The sequence below is a fragment of the Papio anubis genome, chromosome 12 (genome assembly GCF_008728515.1).
Source record: "Papio anubis isolate 15944 chromosome 12, Panubis1.0, whole genome shotgun sequence".
Taxonomy (NCBI): domain Eukaryota; kingdom Metazoa; phylum Chordata; class Mammalia; order Primates; family Cercopithecidae; genus Papio; species Papio anubis.
The window spans coordinates 50,123,646-50,148,668 of record NC_044987.1 but is presented as its reverse complement, the minus strand read 5'-3'; the positions used below and the strand labels follow the sequence as shown (position 1 = coordinate 50,148,668).

General features: G+C 35.0%; 1 protein-coding gene across 20 annotated transcripts in view; it reads right to left on the bottom strand.

Moving 5' to 3' along the window:
• The window catches only part of DLG2 (discs large MAGUK scaffold protein 2), a 2,166,350-nt gene that overhangs the window by 518,251 nt on the left and 1,623,076 nt on the right, over nucleotides 1-25,023 (bottom strand). For all 20 annotated transcript variants that reach the window (XM_031653896.1, XM_017949244.3, XM_017949248.3 and 17 more), the window contains one exon: nucleotides 13,634-13,770. In XM_031653896.1, the coding sequence (XP_031509756.1) occupies nucleotides 13,634-13,770 (137 nt within the window). The remainder of the gene's footprint in view (nucleotides 1-13,633; nucleotides 13,771-25,023) is intronic.

The window sequence follows — 25,023 nt, the reverse complement described above, 5'->3', positions numbered from 1 at the left end:
TAAAAGAAAGTTGCTTCCGCCTTTTTAAAATGAGGAAGTGATATACTATAATGGAATTCAGAATAGTATTTGTGGAAAGGAAAATAAGGAGTCAAATGCCTTTTTTGTTATGCTATAGTTTCTATGACACAAAAGTAACACATATTCATGGAAGAAAACTTAGAAAAAGAAGAAAATAAAAATCATTCACAATCTCCCTACTTAGATTTATTTCCTTAAACAATTTTGACTTTATTATACACATTGTTTTGGAACCTGCTTTTTAAAACTAGAGGGACTAGTTGTTTGTAACAGCAATGTAGTTTAACAACATGACTTTTGTTTTCTGCAGAACATTATGTTGCATGACTACAGTATAATGATCTCACAAGTTTCTTACTAGTGTATGTTTAGTTTGCTCCTAATTTTTTACAACTATAAATAATGTTCTAATAATTCTTTTTCTATATTTGTGCAGAACTCTGATAATTTCTTTGATATAGATTTACCCATACAAGTGAAACTACTGGACCAAACTACATGAACATTATCAGGGCTTTTGATACCTAGTGTGAAAGTACCTCCTTCCCTCTGGAAAGATGAACCAGTTTACCCTCATACCAGCACTATATGAGAGCCCTCATCTCCCTATAGCTTTGCCAAACCTTGATTTTTTTTCACTTTAAAATCGTTCTTATCAGAATGTCATTTAATATGAGTCTATTTGGAACACAGGTCTTTTCAGGTGAGCAAGTTCAAGGGTACCCTATTGTCATTGCGTTAACAGAAATGCCTCTTTCTTTACTGCACGGAAAAGCCTAGGATACAAATGCAATTCTGACTTCATGGCAGTGCCATTACAGTGGGTCTCTGCACCACAATCACTTCTCTGAAATGATTTTAAGATAATCTCTCTAAAAAGACTTAAACTTTGAGGAAATTAGAATAAACATTAATTCACCAAGTATTTCAAATACCTAGGTTATCCTTATCTGGCTACTATTAAAAAAAAATTTTATTGTGTATATTTCAGGTTCACAGCATGATGTTATGTCACATATATAGATAATAAAATGGTTACTATAGTGAAGCAAATTAACATATCTATCATCACAGTTACAATTTTGTGTGACAAGAGCAGCTAAAATCTACTTATTTCACAGAATTCCTAATATAATACAATTTTATTAACTATAGTCTTTATGTTGCACATTAGACCTCTAGACTTGTTCATCCTACATATCTGCTACTTTTTATCCTTTCACCTATATCTCCCTCTTTCCCACCTCCCCCTGTAACCACTGTTTTATCCTCTATATCTATATATTTGACTCTTATTTTTTAAGATTCCACATATAAGAGAGATCACGCAATATTGTTCCTTCTGTTCTGGCTTACTTCATTTAGCATAATGTCCTCCAAGTCTATCCATATTGTGGTAAATGGCAAGATCTCCCATTTTTTAAGGCTGAATATTTCATTGTGCATATATACCACATTTTCTTTATCCTTTCGTCCACTGACAGACATGTAGGTTGTTGTCATATCTTGGCTATTGTAAATAATGCTGCATTGAACATGGGAGTGCAGATATCTTTACAAGGTGGTGATTTAATCTTCTTTGGGTATATAACAAGACCAGAGATTGCTGGGTCACACGGTAAATCTATTTTTAATTTATGTAGGAGCCTGCATACTGCTTTCCATAATGGCTATACCAGTCTACATCCCAGTCAATAACGTACAAGTGCTCCTTTTTCTCCACATCCTCACCAACAGTTGTTATTCTCATCTTTTTGACAATAGCCATCCTAACAGCTGTGAAGTGATACCTCATGGCAGTTTAGATTTGCATTTCCTTGATGATTAGTGTTATTAGGCACCTTTTTGTATGCCTGTTGGACATTTTTGTATCTTCTTTGGAGAAATAACTAACTATTCATGTCCTTTGTTCCTTTTTAAAATTCTGTTAATTGTTTTTCTACTATTGAGTTGTATCAGTTCTTTATAAATTTTGGTTCTTAACCTATCATCAGATATATGATTTGCGATTTTTCCCCCAATTTGTTTCATTTTGTTGTTTCCTTTGCTTTGCAGAAGATTTTGAGGTTAATGTAGTCCTATTTATTTTTGCTTTTGTAGCCTGAGCTTTTAATGCGATATCCAAAACAACACTGCCAATGCCAAGGTCAAGGAAGCTGTTCCCTTATGTTCTTTTCTAGAAATTTTATGGTTTTAGGTTTTACATTTAGGTCTTTTAGCCAAATTGAGCTGATTTTTGAATATGGCATTAGAGTCCAATTTCGTTCTTTTGCACGTGGAGATTCCATTTTCCCAGTATCATTCATTGAAAAGACTAGCATTTCTTCATCATGTTCTTTTATTTACTTTGTCAAAAATTAGTTGACCATATATGTTTGGATTTATTTGGCTACTATTTCTTTAATGACATAATTGTTTAATTAATTTCCAATGGCATAATGTAAAATTAAATGTGCCAGAAGCATTGGACTGAATTCCTATAGTACATACTATCTATACTATCTAGCACTTTAGCTATACCATATTTCACAGCACTACTATTCATAATCTTTATTATTTTGCTCCATGTTGCTATATAAGTTCCATGTGCTAGTTAATCCTTGGTGATGTAGCCCAGGTTAGGGACTGTGGAACTGGAGAGAAATGAACCTGCCTGATGTGTTTGAATGCTGACTGTGAGTTCTCCATTAAGCCATAAGCTTCTCCAGCACCTCTCACATTTCTCTTCTAGATAAGAGACATTCCCTTATTTCTTTTTTCATTTAAGTGTCTGGCATTTGTTTATTCACTGATCAAATGTTTCCTGCATACCTGTTATGTATTGGACTGTGTGCCAGATAATAGAGATATGGTAAATAATAAAAATGATAATCAATAATCATAGCAAACACTTATATAGCCCATATTACACACCAGGCACTATTTTAAAGTATTTTACATATATTAACACAATCAAACCTTCACAATAACTTATGAGGTAGCTATTATAATTACCTTATTTTACAGATGAGAAAAGTATGTTTCCAAGAGGTTAAGAAACTTTCCCCAAGTTATTGATCTGGTAAGTGTCAGAGGCAGAATTCAAAGCTAGACAGTTTGGCTCCAGAAACCATACTGTTATCACTCAGTTTTACTACTTCTTCCAGATAGACAAGGTCCTTGCTTTCATAAAACCCACATTCTAATAATACACAATTGTTTGTGGAATGGATGGATAGAAGAATAGACTCATGCAGAGAGGGAGAATGTAGAGGAACTTCAGGTATGGAGAACACAGTTGATAATGGCAGCCCTTAATAATACAGAAATAACAAAATGATAATAATAAGAACTAATGTTTATTTAATACCTGCATGTCATATATTTTAGGAGTACTATGTCATATATTTTGAAATGAATCATATAACTTATCACCAGAATAGCTCCAGGAGGTAGATACTATTAATCAGGGAAATTTTACAGATGAGAAAAACTGTTATTTAAAGAGATTAACTTGCAACAAAGAGGTCACACTACCTGCAATTGTCAAAGCCATCAGTTGGATCACAAGCCTCCTTAAGAGATGAAAATGAGATTATATTTGTATGTTGATTCGTTAAAAGCTAGGGCTCATATTACCGGTTCTTTCTTCCTTTAGGAGAACAGGGTTTCTTTCCGAGTTTACATATAAAAGTAGAATAAATTCCAAAGTATTATAAAAGCTTGAGGAATCATTACATTTCCCACTTAATCCAGTGGTTATAGTATATTGCATCATCCTAATACACTGACCAGTCAAAAAATAAATAAGTAAAATGGAAAGCAGCTGAATATATCTCCCTGATCTCACTGTCTCTTCAAAACCTTCTTACACATCTGATTAATCACTTATTTTAGGGCAGTTACCACTTGTGCCTAGATAATGACTTATTTTTTATTCTTTTTATTTTTTTGAGATGGAGTTTTGCTCTTATTGCCCAAGCTGGAGTGCAATGGCACGATCACTACAACCTCTGCCTCCCGGGTTCAAGCAATTCTCCTGCCTCAGCCTCCTGAGTAGCTGGGATTACAGGCATGAGCCATCACTCCCACCTAATTTTGTATTTTTAGTAGAGACAGGGTTTCACGATGTTGGCCAGGCTGGTCTCAAACTCCTGACCTCAGGTGATCCACCCACCTCGGCCTCCCAAAGTGCTGGGATTACAGGCGTGAGCCACCGTACCTGGCCGATAATGAATATTTACTTGTGATGGTCTGCAGTTTAAAATGTATATGAAAGGGGTTGTTTTCTCTTAAAAAAAAAAAAAAAAAAAAAAGAGATTGCCTAAGGCAACTTTTAATACGGTGACTGTGGCCCACAGAAACATCTCTACTGAGAGAACAGAAAAGAAACAGCATCTGGTGCCATAACACAGGAGAAATGAGAAGTCAATAATAATTAAAAATAAAAACCAAAGGCTAGAAACTAACTAGATTAGATTATAAGTGACACTTATAACAGAGCAAAGCTCTGTTTCTGACAAGGGCTTATTGTCTCTCTCCCCAGAGTACGGAAAGTACACAGCTCATTAGATTATCAGTGAAAGAGAAATGTGGTCAATGCTTATTAAATTGCACATTTTGCCATTTTTAAGGTGGGCAGTGAAATGATCCAGAAAATATTTCCTTCAACAGCATTTTCATATAGTGACTTTGCTAACAGAGTCTTCAGACCACTAGGAAAATTTTTAGATCATAAAGCAGAAGTTGAGGGAAAGGTAGTGGTGAGAAATGGGGCAAGAGGATATTGGGGAGAATAATAATAGTAGTTTAAAATAGTGGTAGTTCACTCGGTTTCTATTTGGTGACTGAAATATTGAAAAATTTACATAGATTTCAGTCACAGAACAGGTGGTATTATGATATTGGCAACAGAATGTAGTGATTAAAAGCACATGCTTTTGAGTCATGCATACTGAAACCTGGACCCTGGTGCTTCCTAGCTGTGTGATTTGGGGAGACTTGTTTAACCTTGTAAGCTTTAGTTTTGACATCTGTAAAACAGGAATGATAGCAGTTACTGCTTCAAAAGACTATTGATTTAAATGTGTTGGCCTATATAAAGTGACAGGTATAGTACAGTTCTTGATGTTAGCTCTTATCACTAATATTATTGTCATCATCTGTAAACAGGATTTCTTGGTGAAAATTTTCGCTGATCATTTTCTTATAAACATCTGTGAACTGATGAGTTTAATTAGGGTGCTGCTGATGAAGCTTCTGTGTGGTCTTTTTAAAAATTCAGAATAGTACCGGATTTGGACCAAAAAGTGCTCTTTTGTGCTGAAGTCTTCAAAATGTTTTCCACAAAAGTGAGTTTGTTTGGGTTAATTATGTGTGTGCATTATCCTATGAACTCTCAAGATAAAGGGCCTACAGCTGGAGCTGATTGTGTGCAGTGAGAAGGGACATCACACTGATTGGCTAGTTGCTCTTGTCATTGTTTGTCATTGTTTTTTTTTATTCTTTTTTTTTTTCATTTGCATCAAGTAGCTGCCTATAATGGTGAACACTGAGCAACTGGCCTGGTTTCAAGGAAAAAAATCATGTGAGTTTGATTGAAGTGCTCTCTGTGGGGTGCAACACACAGAGGGGGACATATGTGCGGCCTGGCTGTGTGTTTGCTAATAGGAAAGAGGACTGAGGCCAAGAAAGAGAGGCTGGAGGTGAGATGACTCATTCTCTCAAACAGAAGAGGGAGCACTGAATTTGAACATGATGCAGACAAAGGAAGGCAAACCAGCTGAAGAAAGAGGTGCCAACAGACTTGCAAGGAGGCATGGCAAGTTTTGTGGGAATTTGAATGTGTGTAAGCAAACATAAATGTGATAATACAAAGGTGGGAGGTGTGGGGGCATGAGAATATGACAATAAAGAGGAATGGGCAATATAGAGATGGCGAGATACTGACCTTTCCATGTTCTTGCAGGAATATCAGTATGGTGGGATAAACTGGGAGGTGATTACAGACATTAAGGTTACCTAAGACATAGTACAGGGAAATGTGGAACTCCAGAATCATTGGTAAGAAAACTCTAAAGTTAACTTTTAAAAAGGAAACAAAGTGGCTGATCATTAGGTTGTAAGATAAATTGCAAAGCAGACCAATCCAATGTAGTAATGCCAATGCTATGAACATAAATATGCATAAACCAAGGATTAAAATCTCCATAGTACTCTGAAATTAACTATTATAATAAAAGGCATTCAAAATAATAACTATTAATAAATAAAAGGCATGTTAGTAATGATTGTCTTTGGATAATAAATATTTTCTTGTTTTTCATCTTTTCAGAAATGAATATGTATATTATAGTTAGAGCAAAATTAACTCTAAATGAGAAAGAACAAAAACTTTAAGAAAGAACAGAAGCTAAGTACAGTGGTCTCATTATGGGACACACATAGCATCTTCTCATGAGTAATGAAAATCGGAATGGGAAAAAAGAAAGTTAATTTCTCAAGCCCAATGAATAGAGTTAAATTTACTAGAAATAATAGTCACATGTTAAACCTTGCTCTTTCTAGAAATGAAGGCAACTTGATACAGTGAGAGTAATTTTGAATGTAGAATCAGATCGGATCTGGTTTATTTCCTAGTTTCATGAATTTAAGTCAGTTAACATATTTACTAAGAATTCATTTTCTTACACGTAAAATGGGAATTATACTTATTTATTTGTTGATTTGTGTTTATGAGAAAAGAATGATACCATGAAGTTGAAAAGACTCTGTATGATATAAAGTAGCATACAAATAGAAATCAAACAGCCATAATCAGACATCATGCTTTGTTGATCTTGCTGCTGTTCAGGGCTCTTTATGTGGAAATCATCACTCCCTACATTGTGAAACACTTGTTCCTACAGTGCCACTTCCCACCTCCAAGAATGACCTTCTCAGGGGCAACTGATTAGATCATATTCATCTCTACTCCCCTAGCTGATGTAATATAAATACTTGGCACTTAATAAGTGTTGAAGTAGTAAGCTGAGTTTTTAAAAAATGATTGCAGAACACCAAAGGAAAAGCAATCAAAATTCCCTATTTTATAGAAAGAATGAAGCATTTGTGTTGCATTCTATTTTATATTTGTGTTGAGTCAGAGAGGAAAACAATAAGAATGAAGGTCATTCAAGCAACAATACACATTTATTGGATACTTGCTCTGTGCCAGGCACAGGATATGAGGATGAAAAGCTGGTACAGAATGTTAGCACCAGATCATACTAGTTTATAAGGTACACAGTCAAAGCTCCATCACTGTGATTTTATTCTTCCTTCATTAATCATTAATTCATTTCTTAACCTTTTACTCCATATAAAGAGAGAGAGCAAGCAAGAATGGTTATTTTGATTTACTCAAATTTCTTCTCTAGCAGAGGTCACCAAAATGGACAGTATGATATGAACCCTAGGGCAATCCACTGGGTACAAGAGGAAAACATTCGCATTTCTATTAATATTAATCACATTGATATTTATATTTCTTTTTCCATTTTCATATGTTTTAAAATGTGAACAATATATTAGCATAGTGATATATATGTAATTTAGAGGAGAGAAATATATTAGTGGCAACCTTTTGTATTTTACTGATAGAGTGTGCTATTAAGATAATTTTAAAATGACAGCAACATATGATATTTATAGAGCAAATTCTATAAAGAGGGCTATTACACTGAGTATAAGCAAAATAAAAAAGAATGCCATAGGAGGTTCTAACCCTTAAATAAAATATGTCATTGCAATTACATTGTATTATAACTTATTACATTTGAGATAAATTAGAGGAGAGTTCAAGCAACAGTTGTCCAGGTTTTATCCTGCTGTTTCAGAAGTGACTCTAACCTCAGGGGACAGAATTTTGAGAGTGAACTGTTCTAAATTTTTTTTAGCCAATTGCAGGAAATTGCTAAATTATACTGGCTTGATAGAATGAGCGCTACCACCAAAGTTGTCCTTAGGAGATGCAGTGGTAGCAGCAGAATGGGTTAGGGTGTGGTTAGATCAAGGTAGGATGGTGGTTCTTAATCTGGCTGCACATTAAAATCATTTGGGAAACCTAAAAAAATAAAAATAAAATGAAGTATGATCCCTACCCCAGAAATCCTGATTTGATTATTCAGGGCTGACTGAGGATTGGGTATTCATAGTGTTCAAGAGCTTACCTTGAGATTCAAACATGGAACCCAAAATCAAGAATCAGAGATGCTGACAAAACCAGTGAAAGGAATTTAACTTTAGGACATCAAAATCTATGTATGAATCCAATTTTACAATTTACTAGTTATGTAATGTTGGAAATCCCTTTGTCATCTCTGAGTTCTAACTTTCTCTTCTGAAAAATAAGAATAACAGTAACGACTGTCCTAACTACCTCTCAAAGATGGTGGTTAAGAATAAATGAGGTGTTGTAGGCAAAAGATCTTTTCAAGATGAAAGCAATGTGTTGTTGGTAGGAAAGAGACATGCTCAGAGAGTTACGGGTCTTGGTTCTAAGATATCTAAGATTGGTATAACCAATAAATGTGCTTTAATATCCCATTCATTATTCAGATAATTTCTACATATTCACAGTGTCTTCAATTTGATTTTCTTATTGATACTTGGATGAAATCAGGCAATTTTGTAAATTTACCAAAAACAACAATAATTTCAGTCATCACAACTAATACTCATTCAGAAACTTGCATTGTTTCTACTCATATTTCCTAAAAGTATTTGATGTCTTTACTATACGATACTTATTTTCAAATAAAAATAAGAGATGCTCACACATAGCACATCCCGAGTATATTCCACCAAACACTAGTTTTAGGTGTTTTGTTAAGTATTACTCTAAGAAGAAGATTCCATGATAAAACAGATATGTTAATCAAAATCAAGTCGCTTACTTGATGGCAGGACTTCATAGAATTTTTAATATGCTAAAATTCATTGAGAATCTACAAGAGGATTGGGATACAAGTTGTAGAATTCAGCAAATGTATTTGGTCACAGAGTCTATTCATGTGACACAGAAAAGAGAACAATATTTTAAAGCATACTTTTGGAAATACCAATCTAATATAATGCTACTATGGTATAGAGGTCAAAATAGAAGACCAAAGATGGATGTGACTTGCCCAAGACAGATTAGGTAAAATCAGTGCTAGGTGCCTGTGACTGAAATCCAGCCTTCTCATCTGAGTCCAAGGTCTTTCCACTTGACTTCAATGTCTCTATTACTTTTCCTGTCACTTACTACTTCCCTTTAAGGAAAGAAAACACAAGAACTAATTCTCTGTAAAAGGTATAAAAGTTCTCTCACTGACAATTTTTTTCTTTAAATGTCGAGCAGGGTTTATGGAAAGAAGAGGCTAAGATTTTAAACCTTAAATTACAATGTGCCGAGGGGCTTTAACAACTAATAACTAATGCTATCCCTGCAGAGAAGACAATCGAATTATCCTGGATTCAACATTTCTGGTTTATATTGAAAAAGGGGAAGAAGTTAACACTTTTCTAACATATTGGGCTATATGTACCACCTTGGAAGGGCTTAATAAAGCCAATGTGTGAAAATATATGAAAGAATTTAAAAATCTGTTATGCTGTTAAACTCTGACTACCACTGAATTTCAAGGCCAAGAGAATCTATTTTGTCTGAGACGACAACACTAAACCACTGGTACAATCCACAAAATCCGATGTCACTCTCACTTTACCATTTAAAAAACAAAACAAATTCTAGAGAACAATAAATTCTAAGTAGCCAAGGAAATTTTCAAAAATATAATTTTGCTAAAAAGAACATATACCATGTATTTGGGTTGACCCATTAAACATCAGAGTGGTCTGACATTATAGTCATCTTATTTAAAATACCAAGAGGCTTATTGCAAAGGTGACAGACAGAATAACTGTTTCTTAAAGTAGAATATTTGCAAAGGTCAGATACTATACTCTTACGCGGAATTTTTAAAGTGGGAAATAAGATTGTAAGGAATCTAAAGAAATTTTGTAGTAAATGTAATCTATTTACAGAAGATAAATGAATGTGTGATAAAATTTACTGGAAGGGAGAGAAAAGGTCTAAAGCATCCTAAAAAACTAAAAAGTGGAAAAGTGGAAAGACATAACTCTTTCAAACATATGTGGAAGAGGAATTAGTCTTCACTTTCTTGTTTTCAAGGGACAGAGCTATGAATAAAGGGGGACATATATAGAAAAATATATTTTAACAGAATTTTAAGGAAAACATTTTAATGATACTTATTACCTAATAAATAGCTTTCGGGAGGTATTATCCACCCTTAAAGGGGGATCTATGAGAGGTCAGAGACTGCTTCACATGCTTGCTTTTCTGATGTACCAAGAAAGAGTTGATGAAAGATGGCCTTTAAGATAGATATGTTAAATTCTGAGATATACGAAGAATTTCAGGGAGAAAAAGTACCCAATATAGATGGTGTGCTTCAGGTGGTGCCCAACATTATAGCTATTTTGCTTGAGAAACTAGAAGAGTTATTGTTATTACTAACTCTTTAAAAAATGACTGTGCTCTCAGTAGAGGGCAGTTGCTAGGAGACTTCCTGAATTGTGAGTATTCAGCCATGAAAATCTAAAGAAATTAATGGAGTTTTATTTTAGACCAGTTTACTTACAGAACTCCGAGTGAATAATATATGGTGGAATTTTTCCTAAGAAGTGACAGAAGGAAGTGGTGCAAATTGCTTTAGAAAGAATAGCATATTTAGAGAAAAATATGCAGAGTGTGGTACAGCTGGTACATCATAGAATCTAAATCATTTGTACTTCCTTTGTGGGAGGAGAGTAGAAGAGGGGGAAGACACAAAGAATATGAATGTAGGGTAGTAAAGGGAAGAGGAGGTGGAAAGGAATGACAGAAAGAGAGCATTAATAAATATTTTTGGGTTGAAGCAAGATAATTGTTTTCGTAGGGTGGCTTCAGTGATTTTGTCTTTATTCTCCTTTTCAGGGTTATTTTGCTTGCAAAGTATAAAATGAATCATTTTCTTTCATTTCCAGTTTCAACTTGGAAGTACTAATTACGTCTTCCTTACATAAGAGAGGAGAGACCTATTACTGTTGAAGGTTCTTTAAAAAAAAAAAACAAAACTATGCTTTAAAACTCAAAACAGTTAAGGATTATGTCACAGCTATTTTTGAAATCATTATATCTACAATGAATGTCAACAAAATGGTAATAAAAAATAGTATAGTGCCTGGAAAATTCTTTGACAGAATTATTTGGAGCAACTTTTTTTTTTTTTTTAATTTGGAAATAAAAAAAAAAAAAACTAAACAGAACTTCAAGAAAAAAGCACATACCATTTACCATGATTGTACAACAGCAGTAAATGAAAAAATACCAGAAGATCTGCCTACAATCAAACTCTTATGGAACCATGAGTCAAAGGTCAAACCAGTAACTATCTAAGACAGTCATTACTTGAGAATGAAATGGTCCTCTTCATTTTTCTACGTAGCACTATGTAGAATATGGTTGTCACAATTTATTCTATTCCCAAGACAACATTTCAAGCAATAAAGTTTATATTCTAGAGAGAAGTTGTTCAGGTCTTGTACCCTAATAACAACCTTTCTTGTCCAGAAGATAGAACAACATCATAAGAACAAACTTTTACATGAAAAACAAATAAGCAAACAAACAAAACAAAATTCAGAATTTCTTGAGCATGAAAGTGGTAGTGGCTTCAGGTGGTAAAGCAGCCCAAAACTCTTAAATTTAACTTTGACTGAAGTCATTAATGGTATATTTTTTGCCCATCCAGTTTTCTCATGACAGAGTTCCTTCCTGAATAGTGGCTACTGCCTGGGACACAGTAGGTGGGCAGCACGTACTTATTAAAAAAGTAATTAATGAATGACAATAATGAATAAAGGAGGAAAGGAAAGAACTGACTGACAAATTTAAGGAAACTAATGAAAACATGTTGCTCAAGAGGCAGTATAGCTTGCTGGTAATGAGTGGTCCTAGCCAGATTGCCTCAATTTGAAACCCAGTTTTGTCCATTATTAAACATATGACCATGGGCAAGTCAGAAAACCTGTCTACATCTCAGTTCTTTTTTGCTTATATAAAATGTGTTGCTGTTAGAAATATGTTACATTACAAAAAAGCCCTTTATAAAAGAACATGGAACTTAGTAAATGCCAGGTCAATGTTAGCTATCAAGATTATTACAAAGATCTTATCTAACACAAAGCTTATTGAACACAAAGGTCATTGGCAACTATGAAATTAGACCACTGGGATTAAACACAGCTCTCTAAAGCCGAGGGAAGTAGGCACAATAAATATAAAATTTGGAGGTTCAACTCCAAAACTTGCACAGGTCATAAAAATTAATCTTCTGTTGAGATTGGGGGCTGATCCTCCTCAGACATTTCTCACAAAATTGTTGGAGATAATGGCTCCTTGCAGACATAGATTAGAAGTCCTGTTTTACAAGGGTAGACATGTGACTAGACAGATACGCTAATCTTACTTGAGAGCTACCTACTATTAATTTTCAATATTCGATTATTATCCTGTAGATTTTGGCATACAACAGTAAATGGACATAAGGCAGTTTTATTAACACAGTCCCAAATGCTTTGTTGCTTATAATTGCCTTAATTTTGCTTTAGGTTATCGTATAACTCCATGGTTCAGAAAGACTGGCTGTGTGTCAATGTCAATCACTGTCTAGGACTCCTGAAGCATGTGAGAAGCTGGCAAATGAAATAGCTATAACCCTAAGGGGAGGAAAGGAAGAGATCCATTTACACATGTAGCAGAACTCAGATTATAAATTCTTGGAAGTCAGGTGCTGTGTCTATTCTGGTTGCACAAAGGACCATGGACATACGCTTATCGGTAAGCCAGGTGTTGTTTCTGTTGTTATGCAAACCCCACCTCTCCAGCAGTCTATAAATAGCAGTTGCTCTCCCTAATAGGAGACTCATTATATTGGAAGAACAACAGATAATCTCTATGCCATGCGTATCTAAGAAAATTAATGAAGATCTAGATTTGTTTTGAAAATGTCAACAAAATAGATACATTGTACATATACTTTTGAGATCTCTTACTCATAAATCTGCTGTCTCTTCTTTTCAATTTTTGTCCAAGGTCTAAATTGTGGACCCCTCACAAATTCATATGCTGAAGCTCTAACCCCCCCATGACTATTTGAGGATAGGTTCTATAGGAGATAATTAAGGTTAAATGAGTTAAAGATGGTGCCGTAATCCAATAGGACTGGGCCTTATAAGAGGTGGCCTTATAAGAAGAGAAAGAGAGAGAGAACTCTCTCTGCACAAATACCTAGGGAAGGCCATGTGAGGACACAGTGAGAAGGTGGCCATCTGCAGGTCAGGAAGAGAGCCCTCACCAAAAACCTAATTGGTTGGAACCTTGGACTATGTAGTCTCCAGAATTGTGAGAAAATAAATTTCTGCCGTTTTGAGTCACCCACCCTGTGGTATTTTGTGATGGCAGCCCGAACAGACAATGACAGTCTTACACTGGAAAACAAGAGCTTTATAAATATACACACAGTTTTGCTGGAGTCACACTCACCATCAGTAGTCTATCTCCTACTTGCAACCTTCCATCTTTTTGTGCAGCTCCTCCATCTATAATTTTAGTTACATAAATGCTGTTGTCTCCAGGAATGTGTTGGTTCCCCACACCTCCTGCGATACTGAAGCCTAAACCTATAAGAAAGGAACAGAAAATGGAAAGCCTTGTTTTGTTGTTGTGGTTGTTTTTAGAAAATGCAGTTAGCCACATTTTAACAGTTTTAAAAAATGAATCATCAACTTATTGTAACAGCAATAAATAACACTAAAAATTGTATTTCAATCTAGTTTGTTATTTAAACATTTGAAGGGTTGTTGATTAATGCAAATGAGGCAGATTTTGGGGTCAACCCCATGTAAGTAGTTTTGTTCTATTTCCAGACTGTATGCCTAATCGCTTTCCTCAGCTATCCTGTTTATAGGGGTAACTGGTTAGAGCAGGGATCAGGTGAAGGATGTGGAGGAGTCCTAGGTAAGCCAGGAAAAAGACAAATTTAGTCCTGCTCATTGTTGGTCTATGGACTCATCTTCATTGCTGTTGTTACTCTAGCATAGAGAACAGAAGTACTACCAATCATTTGGGCAAAGACTTGGATACTCTTGATATTTCAAGATGAAAAATAGAATTGTTCAAAAATTGCACAATTCTGAGGCAACAGCCATGATTAAGTTACACTGTTTAAATATATGTAATAATTTCAGAGAGAAGATAAGAAAAAGAAGCTAGATGCTTGCCTTTCATGTTTTCTTCTCTTGCCACCTTGTCATATTTTATATTTTCTAGCATTTATTGTTATTAACTGATTGATTATGAGGCTAGTCACACAAAGAAGTGAATTATTCCAGTATACAGTCTAAAAAATAAAAAAATTTCTTTAAAAATATTCTATTAGAAAATAAAGAATAAAAAGAACGTCAAAAAATTGATTAATAAATAAATTTATTTTTTGAGAGTCTTGCTCTGTTGCCCAGGCTGGAGTGCAGTGGTATGATGTCGGCTCACTGCAACCTCTGCCTCCCAGCTTAAAGTGGTTCTCCTGCCTCAGCCTCCTTAGTAGCTGGGATTACAGGCATATGCCACTATGTCTGACTACTTTTTTATATTTTTAGTAGAGACTAAAAATGTTGGCCAGGCTGGTCTTGAACCCCTGACCTCAGGTGATCCACCTACCTCGGCCTCCCAAAGTGCTGGGATTACAGGCATGAGCCACCATATCCGGCCAAAAACTTTAAAATGTATGCTTAGACTATTATTTTAATAACATGGCAGAATATCAAATCATTTTAAACATGGTGATTGTCTCTTAAGAGATGATTTTCACTGTACTATGGCTTATACAATTTTAACTTATATTAAACTATGAAGCAATAACAAGAATAGAGGACAGTCACGCACTACATAACAACGTTTTGATCAATGATAGATTACACATATGATGATGGGCCCAAAAGATTATAATGGAGCTGAGAAATGGCTATTGCCAAGTGACATCATAGTCATTGTAACATCATAGCATATTGATTACTCCCGTGTTTGTGGTGATGTGGTGGAAAGGAACCTACTGCACTTCTAGTCATATATATAAAAGTATAGCATATACAATTGTAAAGAATAAATAATACTTGATAATGATAATAAATAACTATGTTCTTGGTTTCTGTATTTACTACATTATGCTTTTTATTGTTATATTTGAGTGTACCCCTCTCCTTATTAAAAAATATTAATTATAGAAAAGCCTCAAGCAGCTCTTTCAGGAGGTATCCTAGAAGAAGGCATTATTATTACAGGGGATGACAGATCCATGCTGTAACATTTTGTATGGTATTGCCCCTGAACATCTTCCAGTTGGACAAGATGTGAAGGTAGAAGACAATGATATTGATGATCCTGACCCTGGGTAGACCTAGGCTAATGTATGTGTGTGTGTCTTCATTTTTAACAAAAAGTTTAATGTGTAAAAAAAAAAAAAAAAAAAAAAAAAAAAATGAAAAGCTTATAGAATAAGAATAGAAAAAAGACAATACTTTGTATAGCTGTACAATATGTTTGTTTTAAGCTAAGTGTTATTACAAAAGAGTCAAAAAGTTAAAAAATAAAAAGTTCATAAAGTAAAAAAGTTATGGTAAGCTAAGGTTAATTTATTATTGAAGCTTTTTAAAAATAAATTTAGTCTAGCCTAAGTGTACAGCGTTCTTCAAGTCTACAGTAGTGTACAACAATGTACTAGGACTTCACATTCACTCATTACTCATTCACTGATTTACCCAGAGCAATGTCCAGTCCTATAGGTTCCATTCATGGTAAATGTTCTGTACAGGTGTACCATTGTTTACCTTTTATTTTTTACTGCACTTTTTCTATGTTTAGATATGTTAAGTTACATAAATAGTTATCATTGTTTTGCAATTGCCTACAGTACTCAGTACAGTAACATGGTACACAGGTTTGTATCCTAGGAACAACAGGCTATACTATAGAGCCTAGGCTTGTAGTAGTCTATTTGTTTCAGTTTGCATAAGTACGCTCTATTATGTTCCCATAACAATGATGATGTTGTCTAATGATGTATTTCTCAGAATGGATGCCTATTGTTAAAGGACACATGAATGTATTTTAAAAAATTATTATGAGATAATTTTCAAGGAATAATAGACTCTATAAAGGTATGAGAATTTTTTTTTTTTTTTTGAGATGGAGTCTTACTCTGTCACCCAGGCTGGAGTGCAGTGGCGCAATCTGGGCTCACTGCAAGCTCCGCCTCCAGGGTTCACGCCATTCTCCTGCCTCAGCCTCCCCAACAGCTGGGACAACAGGCGAACGCCACCACGCCTGGCTACTTTTTTTGTATTTTTGGTAGAGACAGGGTTTCACCGTGTTAGCCAGGATGGTCTCGATTTCCTAACCTCGTGATCCGCTCGCCTCCGCCTCCCAAAGTGCTGGGATTACAGGCGTGAGCCACTGCGCCCGGCCGGGTATAAGGATTTTAAAAATCCCTTTCAGAATATGTTTGAATGCTCATTCAGTACCATACTTGCAGCATACATTTTCAATGCATTTTATAATCATAAGATAATTAACATGCAAATTACTCAAGAAGATAGATATTGATCAAAGGCCTTTTGACTAATGACATAATTTCTATAGCTTACTTGGCTTAAGACTTTTTTTAAAAACCACACACCTAGTAAAATAATAAAGCTATCATTAAAATATTTGACATTTTATAAAACAATAATAAAAAATACTTAAAAATATTAACTCTACTTCACTATACTATTATTGAATAAATATTGGGTAAAGTTATATGCTCTTAAGATAGCAAAAATAGTTAATTGGAAAATGATGGCATAGTAAATTATAAAGCAACATCTCTGGAATTATATTTGAAATGCAAAGATTGTTAAATTAACCATAATAGTTGTTAAAAATAAATGGAAAATTGATTTAAATTGATAGGGCAATTAAAGCAAGTGTTATCTAATTTCCTTGTGATGTGGGTAATTATTTTTATTGATGCTTTGCCACCCCATGGAACCATGAATATATTTGTTTGCCTCAGATTTACAATCTGTTTATTAAGCAAATGATGACCAAAGAGTAAGATACCCCATATTGGCTTTTCCTATAAAATTTAAAATACATATCAGCTCATGTTTCCCAAAACTGTTACTTTATTATATATGAATATAGGGAAGTTTAAAAAAATATATTTAAAAAAGTTTCTTAGCCACATTCTAAGATCAATCTACCACATTTATAAAAGTAGAGAGGTTATTCCAAACTCTGAAAAGAGAAGGTTAAAACAAATTCAGAGACTCCAATTTACATCCATGATGCTAGCAGTAAAGGCCACGGTCTCAGCTACAGAAGAGCTATAGAAATAAATTAGCACCATAAAGACGGTTAAGGCCAACAAAGACAGCACATATGTAGTTGACATTTGAAGTTGAAGACTGCACAAAGACAATGAAATCACTATCGATACTATAGATAGGTAGGTAGGTAGGTAGATAGATAGATAGATAGATAGATAGATAGATAGATAGATAGATAGATAGATAAAAATCGAGTAACATTTTTTCTTCAGATTAGGTTTATGTACTTCTTTTTAACTAGTGACTCTGTTCAAGGTGAAGCAAGGTATTTTTAGTAAATGTCCCTCTCAGAGCCACAGCATGTTTCTGAATGTACACAACTAGTAATTTTTCCTGTTTCCCTTACTTTGATGTAATATGCATGTTTTTAAAAACAATTAAAATTTATTTAACAGTTAACCATATTCTAAATATTCAAGATGATAAATAAATCTGTAGTTTATGTCTACATTGAGAATATATGTTTATTTACAGGTGGAAATATCCATCTGTGCTATAAGATTGTGTCTATCCTCATTCATTTATTCATTCACACATCTATTCTTTCAATAAGCATCTCCTGAGTACATACTGTTCACTGTATTACCAGCTGCTATAGAGCATGGCCAAAGTAAATGTAAAGAATTTTTTTCCATTTTTAATTTTTAGTTGTTATGGATACATAATATATGTAAATAAGGTACACATGATAATTTGATACAAGTATACAGTGTGTAATGATCAAATCAGGATAATTGGGATATCCATCACCTTAAACATTTATTATTTCTTAGTGTTAGGAACATTTTAATTCTGCTCTTAGTTATTTTGAAATATATAATACATTATTATTAACTGTAGCCACCCTATTGCACTACTGAACACTAGAAAGATCTATTTCTTTTATCTAACTGTATGTTTTTTATCCATTGACCAGAAACACTATAATAATAATGACCCAAAAATGAGTTCATATGGGTGAGTGTAGTTGAAACATATCTGAGCAATGTTCTAAGCCCAGATAATGCAAGTAATTTTTGGATAGCTATTCTATGAAGACAGATGTGGGCTAGGACCACTGAGCAATAAGACCAAACACAAATTACCTGGGTGTTTCTTGCATAGACTCTGTTAAAGCCCGGGCAGGCTGTCTACCTTATAAGACCTAGACAGGCTAAGGCATGCCATGACTAATGCCCCTGTCCCCCATTCCTGTTACTAATTTCACATCTCTTCCCTTCAGTAGCTAATTTTTCCCTCCTTCATTCCACTCAAAACATACTTGCATCATTGATATTTCTTTTATTATTTTTATTTTTTCCCTTTAACTTTTATTTTAAGTTCTGGGGTATGTGTGCAATATGGTCAGATTTGTCACATTGGTAGATGTGTGCCACGGTAGTTTGCTGCAAAGATCAACCCATCAATGTGATATTAAGCCCAGCATCCATTAGTTACTCTTCCTGCTGCTCTCCCTCCCCGCTTCCCTCCCCCTGACAAGCCCCAGTGTGTGTTATTTCCCCCATGTGTCCATGTGTTCTCATCATTCAGCTCCCACTTACAAGTGAGAACATGTGGTGTTTGGTTTTCTGTTCCTGTGTTAGTTTGCTGAGGATAATGGCTTCCAGCTCCATCCATGTCCCTATACAGGACAATGATCTCATTCCTTTTTATGGCTACATAGTATTCCATGGTATATATGAACCACATTTTCTATATCCAGTCTATCATTGATTGGCATTTAGGTTGATTCCATGTCTTTGCTATTAGGAATAGTGTTGCATTGAAAATACATGTGTATTTATCTTTATAATAGAATGATTTATATTCCTTTGGATATACACCCAGTGATGGGATTCCTAGGTTGAATTTTTTTCCTCTAGGTTTTGAGGAATTGCCACACTCTCTTCCACAATAGTTGAACAAATTTATACTACCATCAACAGTGTAACAACATTCCTTTTTCTCCACAACCTCACCAGTATCGGTTTTTTTTTTTTTTTTTTTTGACTTTTTAATAATAGCCATCTCATTGGTGTGAGATGATATCTCATCGTGGTCTTGATTTGCATTTCTCTAATGATTAGTGATGTTGAGTCTTCTTTCATGTTTGTTGGCAGCATGGGTGTCTTCTTTTGAGAAGTGTGTTTATGTTCTTTGTGTGCTTTTTAATGGTGTTGTCTTTTTTTCTTGTAAATTTGTTTAAGCTCCTTGTAGACTCTAGATATTAGACCTTTGTCAGATGACTAGATTATAAAATGTTTCTTCCATACTGTAGGTTGTCTGGAACTCTGATGATAGTTTATTTTGCTGTGCAGAAACTCTTTAGTTTAATTAGATCCTGTTTGTCAATTTTTGCTTTCATTGCAATTACTTTTGGCATTTTCGTTATCAACTCTTGCCTGTGCCTATGTCCTGAATGGTATTTCCTAGATTTTCTTCTAGGTTTATTATAGTTTTGGCTTTTATACTTAAGTCTTTAATTCATCTTGAGTTATTTTTTGTACAAGGTATAAAGAAGGGGTCCAGCTTCAATTTTCTGCATATGGCTAGCTATGGATGCCTTCAGCTTTGTTCTTTTTGCTTAGGATTGTCTTGGCTATTCAGGTTCTTTTTTGGTTCCATAATAATTTTAAAACAGTTTATTCTAATTTTGTGAAGAATGTGAATGATAGTTTGATGGAAATAGCATTGAATCTATAAATTACTTTGGGCAGTATGGCCATTTTCATGATACTGATTCTTCCTATCCATAATGATGGAATGTTTTCCCATTTGTTTGTGTCATCTCTGATTTCCTTGAGCAATGGTTTGCAGTTCTCGAAGAGGTTCTTCACTTCTCTTGTTAGCTGTATTCCCACAGCCTTGATATTTCTAGAGTATTCAGGCATAGTCATAGACTGTCTACTTAGGGTCTTTGCTACAGCTGTTCTGCTACATGGAATACACTTCTTTCAGAGCTTTGTTCAAGTATCAATTTCTGTAGGAGCTGGAACCTAAGCTCCCTATTTAATGCTGTCCCCTGACTGTATATATTTTTTTCCTTACCCTGCTCTAGTTTTCATTTTCCCTTAGCACGTATTACCTTGTAATATACTATATAAATCATCTACATATTTTGTTTGTATGTTTTTTACGTTCTGTCTCCTTGGTGAAAACGTAAGCTCTGTGATGACAGTTTTTTGGTCTATTTTGTACTATGCAAGTATAACAAAAGCAGGTACATACTTGCCTCTTAAATATGTATTAAGTGAAAGAATGAATGAACTAATGAATATAAGAGGACAAGGAAAGTCCCATGTCTCTCAGAAAGTCCCCCCTTAAAGATGAAATTAGTGGCTTTGAATGAGCAAAGGGCAGAAACAGTGAGCCATGGTAGGTGCAGTCAGTAACTGTATAAGGCATCACATTGCCTCAGGTAAACTTTGATGAGTTCTCCATCCTCAACCTTTCAGGGTTTATGGTGAGCACTGAGCAGGCAATGGGACAACAGCAGAGGCAGCTTCACTGTCTGATTCTTTCATCTTATAACTGTGCAAATTTGAGTTTCCATTTCTTTGTAATAAAGGAGTAAGTATATCTATATTCTATGGTGACTGGCAATAATAGACGCTTGATAAATAAAGCGCTCTCAATAAACTGTCAAGTTGTTGGGAAAACAAGACACTAACACTTTGGCATAATCTAACTGGTTTGGATGAGTTCTAGATTGCTACTAGCATTATGTGAGGGGAGCATGACTTACTTCTTGGAGGAGAAGGAGAATAATTAACAGAAGTTTTAGCATTTGGACTGGGTCTTGATAGGTGAAGTTAGAACTGATAAAAGAAAATGCACATTTAAAACCAACATATCTTTGGATTCCAGGCTGGATAAATGACTAAAGAGTCAACCGTCCTGATTTATGTCACACAGGGCTAATAAAGTCCCACTTTACTGAGCTGAAAATTGAAGCGAAAATGCCTGGCAATCAAAACATGTACTTATGATACAGTAAGCCAGAGTAGTCCCTACTGAAATGAATACAATGAGTTCCTGACTCAAATCGGATGAAGATTTGTGTAAGGAAACTGAAAATGGCCAAAATACTGATTTTGGGGAAGTAATAGTTTTGTAACAACTAAAGAATTGGTTACCATTTTGAAAAGAAGTGTCCTTGATAAAGAAATAGCTCTGGACCATCACATGATGACAAAGTAGACCATTATAAAACAAAGTCAGTGAAAAGAGTTGGTAGTTCTCACCCCAAAACGCTGATTATAACACCACCCACTGTGGAATGTTGGGCTATTAAGAATAAGACTAAACATTACTGCATGTGGGTCATAAACAAAGCTGACACAGAAAAATGTAAGTAATCATTTCACAAAAGGAAGTAAAATCAGTGAATATTTCAGTACTCTAGTAAAAGAAAAAGGCATGCCAAATTTAAACACCTAATTGCTCAAGTAATTAAAAATGACCTGTTTGGCAATCACTTGATGCACATACAGAATTTCAGGATTACATCAATTACACAAAGCTGGGTTCATCTTTTCAATTCTCTTGCATATCTCCAAACAGTGATTCCTCATATCAAACATAAGAAATGCAGGCATAAGCACAGGAAAGTCTGAACCTGATTAAAGTCTTTAACTGAAAGTTTTTCCACACAAAATCTTTTTCCCACCCTGTAAAAAGAGAACACCATGAACGGATCACAGTTCACTCTTTTCCCTTGCTGCCCGCCTACGCTGAGGAGGAGGTGTCAGTGAGAGGTGGGGCCTGAAGCAGAAACTTGGCAGCAGAGATTGATACTGTGCTGAAGCTCAGAATAAAGACTCAAATGCTTTGAAGAGTCATATGATTACAATGTACCCGAATATTCTTTGTGGGTGTAGAGAACTAAGCCCCATGATGTCTTATAATCATTCAATGAGTTGGTTCAACTTTATTTCATGTGACTTTTTTAGGAGAGGGCTCTGGGGTGTCTCTAAACAATTCAAAATTATTAAGCATACTGGTCCTGTCAGAGTTTATTTAGGATCTGCTAGATAAGGTGTTTACTGCTTTACAGAAAGCACTAGTAGTTTTCTACACATTCTGTCTACATGGTTTTATTAAAGGAAACACAGAATGTATCTTGAACCCTGGCTGGCCCTGTCTGAGAAAACACCCACACTCACAGGCAACTTAACTTATGAATGTGCATACATTTCAGCTAAACAACAACAACAACAACAAACCATTCCCTGTAGGAACTGGTCTATACTGATAACACACTACTTGACATCTCTTCCTTTTTAGAAATAAAACTTTGCTTTAACAAATACCAAAAAAAAAAAAGTCATCTTTTATTTTAATTTGAGAGAGTAGTTAATCACACTGGCCACTGCCAATATGGTTAATTAAAAGCCAAAACTTTATCTTCTTGCTCTTTGGATTCTCTCTGGATTCCAAAGACAAAATTTGAGGTTGAAAGAAGTGATTCTGTTTAAAATTTCTAAGGCACTGACAAAGAGCATCTTCAATCATGCTTGAAGAATTGCTCACAGATCACCCAATTAACTTAATATAGCCACAGCCCAAAACTTTTTCTCCTACTACGTATCTTGTAATACCCACTCATACCTTCAGCACATTGCTTTAATGCCTATTTTATTCGAAAAATTCACATTTCTATACCTATCCTTTCTGCTTTCCCTTTGCTCAAAGGAAGAAACATTATTTTTCTTTTGTAAACTGAAATCTTCCCCTCCAATTTAGGGCTTTACTTCTTCCTTTTTTCCCCCTCTCTTTCTCTAGAATATTCAGTTCCTCAGCCTCAATGCTTTTCTTCTTTTATGGATTTGGCCATTCCTCTGTCTTGTCCTGAAAAGATCTCTCCAACTTGCCACAGCCTCCTTACCATAATAACTGAAGATTTTAGACACTGATCTATGGTGTTACCTCTATTTCTATATTACAAACCATCCTTAATCCCATCCATCTGGCCCCATACACCACAATCTACTCACATGACATCTGTTATAGGTTGACTTATGTCCCCCAAAAAGATGCGCTGAAGTTCTAACTCTTGGTACCTGTGAATGTAATTAAGCTTATTTGGAAAGAGGTTCTTTGCAGATATAACTTAAGATGAGGTTATACTGGATCAGGGTAGGATTAGGGTCCAATGATTGGTGCCCTTATAAGAAGAGGAAATTTGGACACAGAAACAAAAAATACACAGGGAGGAATTTATGTGGTAAGTGACACAGAGATTAGAATGATGAATCTGTAAGTGAAGGGACACCAAAGATCGTAAGCAACCACTAAAAGCTAGGGAAGAAGCATGGAACAAACTCTCCCATTTCTAAGTTGTACTCCAGTAGAACTAACTTTCTATGCCAGCCCTTCTTCCTCTATTTAACTCATTAAACACTTACTTATGTGTCAAGTAGCAGCCTAAATATTGTTATTGTATCAGTGAATTAGAGATCTATGTTTCTATCCTCATGCAGCTTATTTTCTACTACAGAGTAGGACAAGTATAAAAACCATGAAAATGCAGTGTGGTAAGTGCTTCTATGAGAGGAATAGTGGCTATGGGAGCATATAGGTGGGCAGCCTACCTTGGGCTAGAGGGGGTAGTGTCAGAGAAGGATAACTGCAGGTCATTATATGCAATCTGAGACCTGGAAGATAACAATGAACCAAGAAAATAACTGACTGGGGAGAGATCATCCCTGCAGAGGGAAACATATACTCGAAGATCCAGCATTGAGAGATAACACGGCTTAGTTGAGAAACTGAAAAAGGTTTAGGTCAAAGTAATAAGTAGTTTTAGATGGAGTGCAGTCTCCACGAGGAAAAGAACCAGGTCTGTAGTATCCATTGGTGTATATTCAGCCTATCCAAGTATCCAATAAGTAAATAAATGAGGATAAGAGATCACTCCCTCCACTGAATTAGAAGAGGAGGAAAGGACGGTGGAGATGAATGCTAAGATTGTAGGTTAATAACAGAACTCTAAAGAAGTCCTCATCTTCCGTTTACTCTGGTAACATGAAAGGATGATCATCAACCAAGAAGGAGGGAAGTAGTGAGGTCAGAGGATAAAGAAAGTAGATGTTTTGGAATAGCTATTAGGGAAAATGGAAGATTTAATAGCTTGGAGAATTGCATAAAATGGCAATTGTTGATTGTCTAGTGAGGATTTGGAGACCGGATTAATAATGGTACTGTTTTAGGTTTTTTTCTCCAATAATTCATAGAACTCTGGATAAAAGCATGGAAAACAGGACTGAATCACTTTACAGATTAATCTATTATGTGCACTGATTTTTCCTTTTTAACAAAATTATATGATCCTAGAAAGCAGGGGTTTGCACAAAATAGACTATGCTAGCACAGTGCTGACATATAGTAACTGTTCAACAAATATTTGCAGAAAGAATTAATGATTGAATTGTTCAAAGACCAAATGGTCACATCTCATAGGTATACTTTCAAATGTCAAGCATCCCACATTAAGAAAGCTATGTATGCTTTAGTTGATTGCTTTAGCTC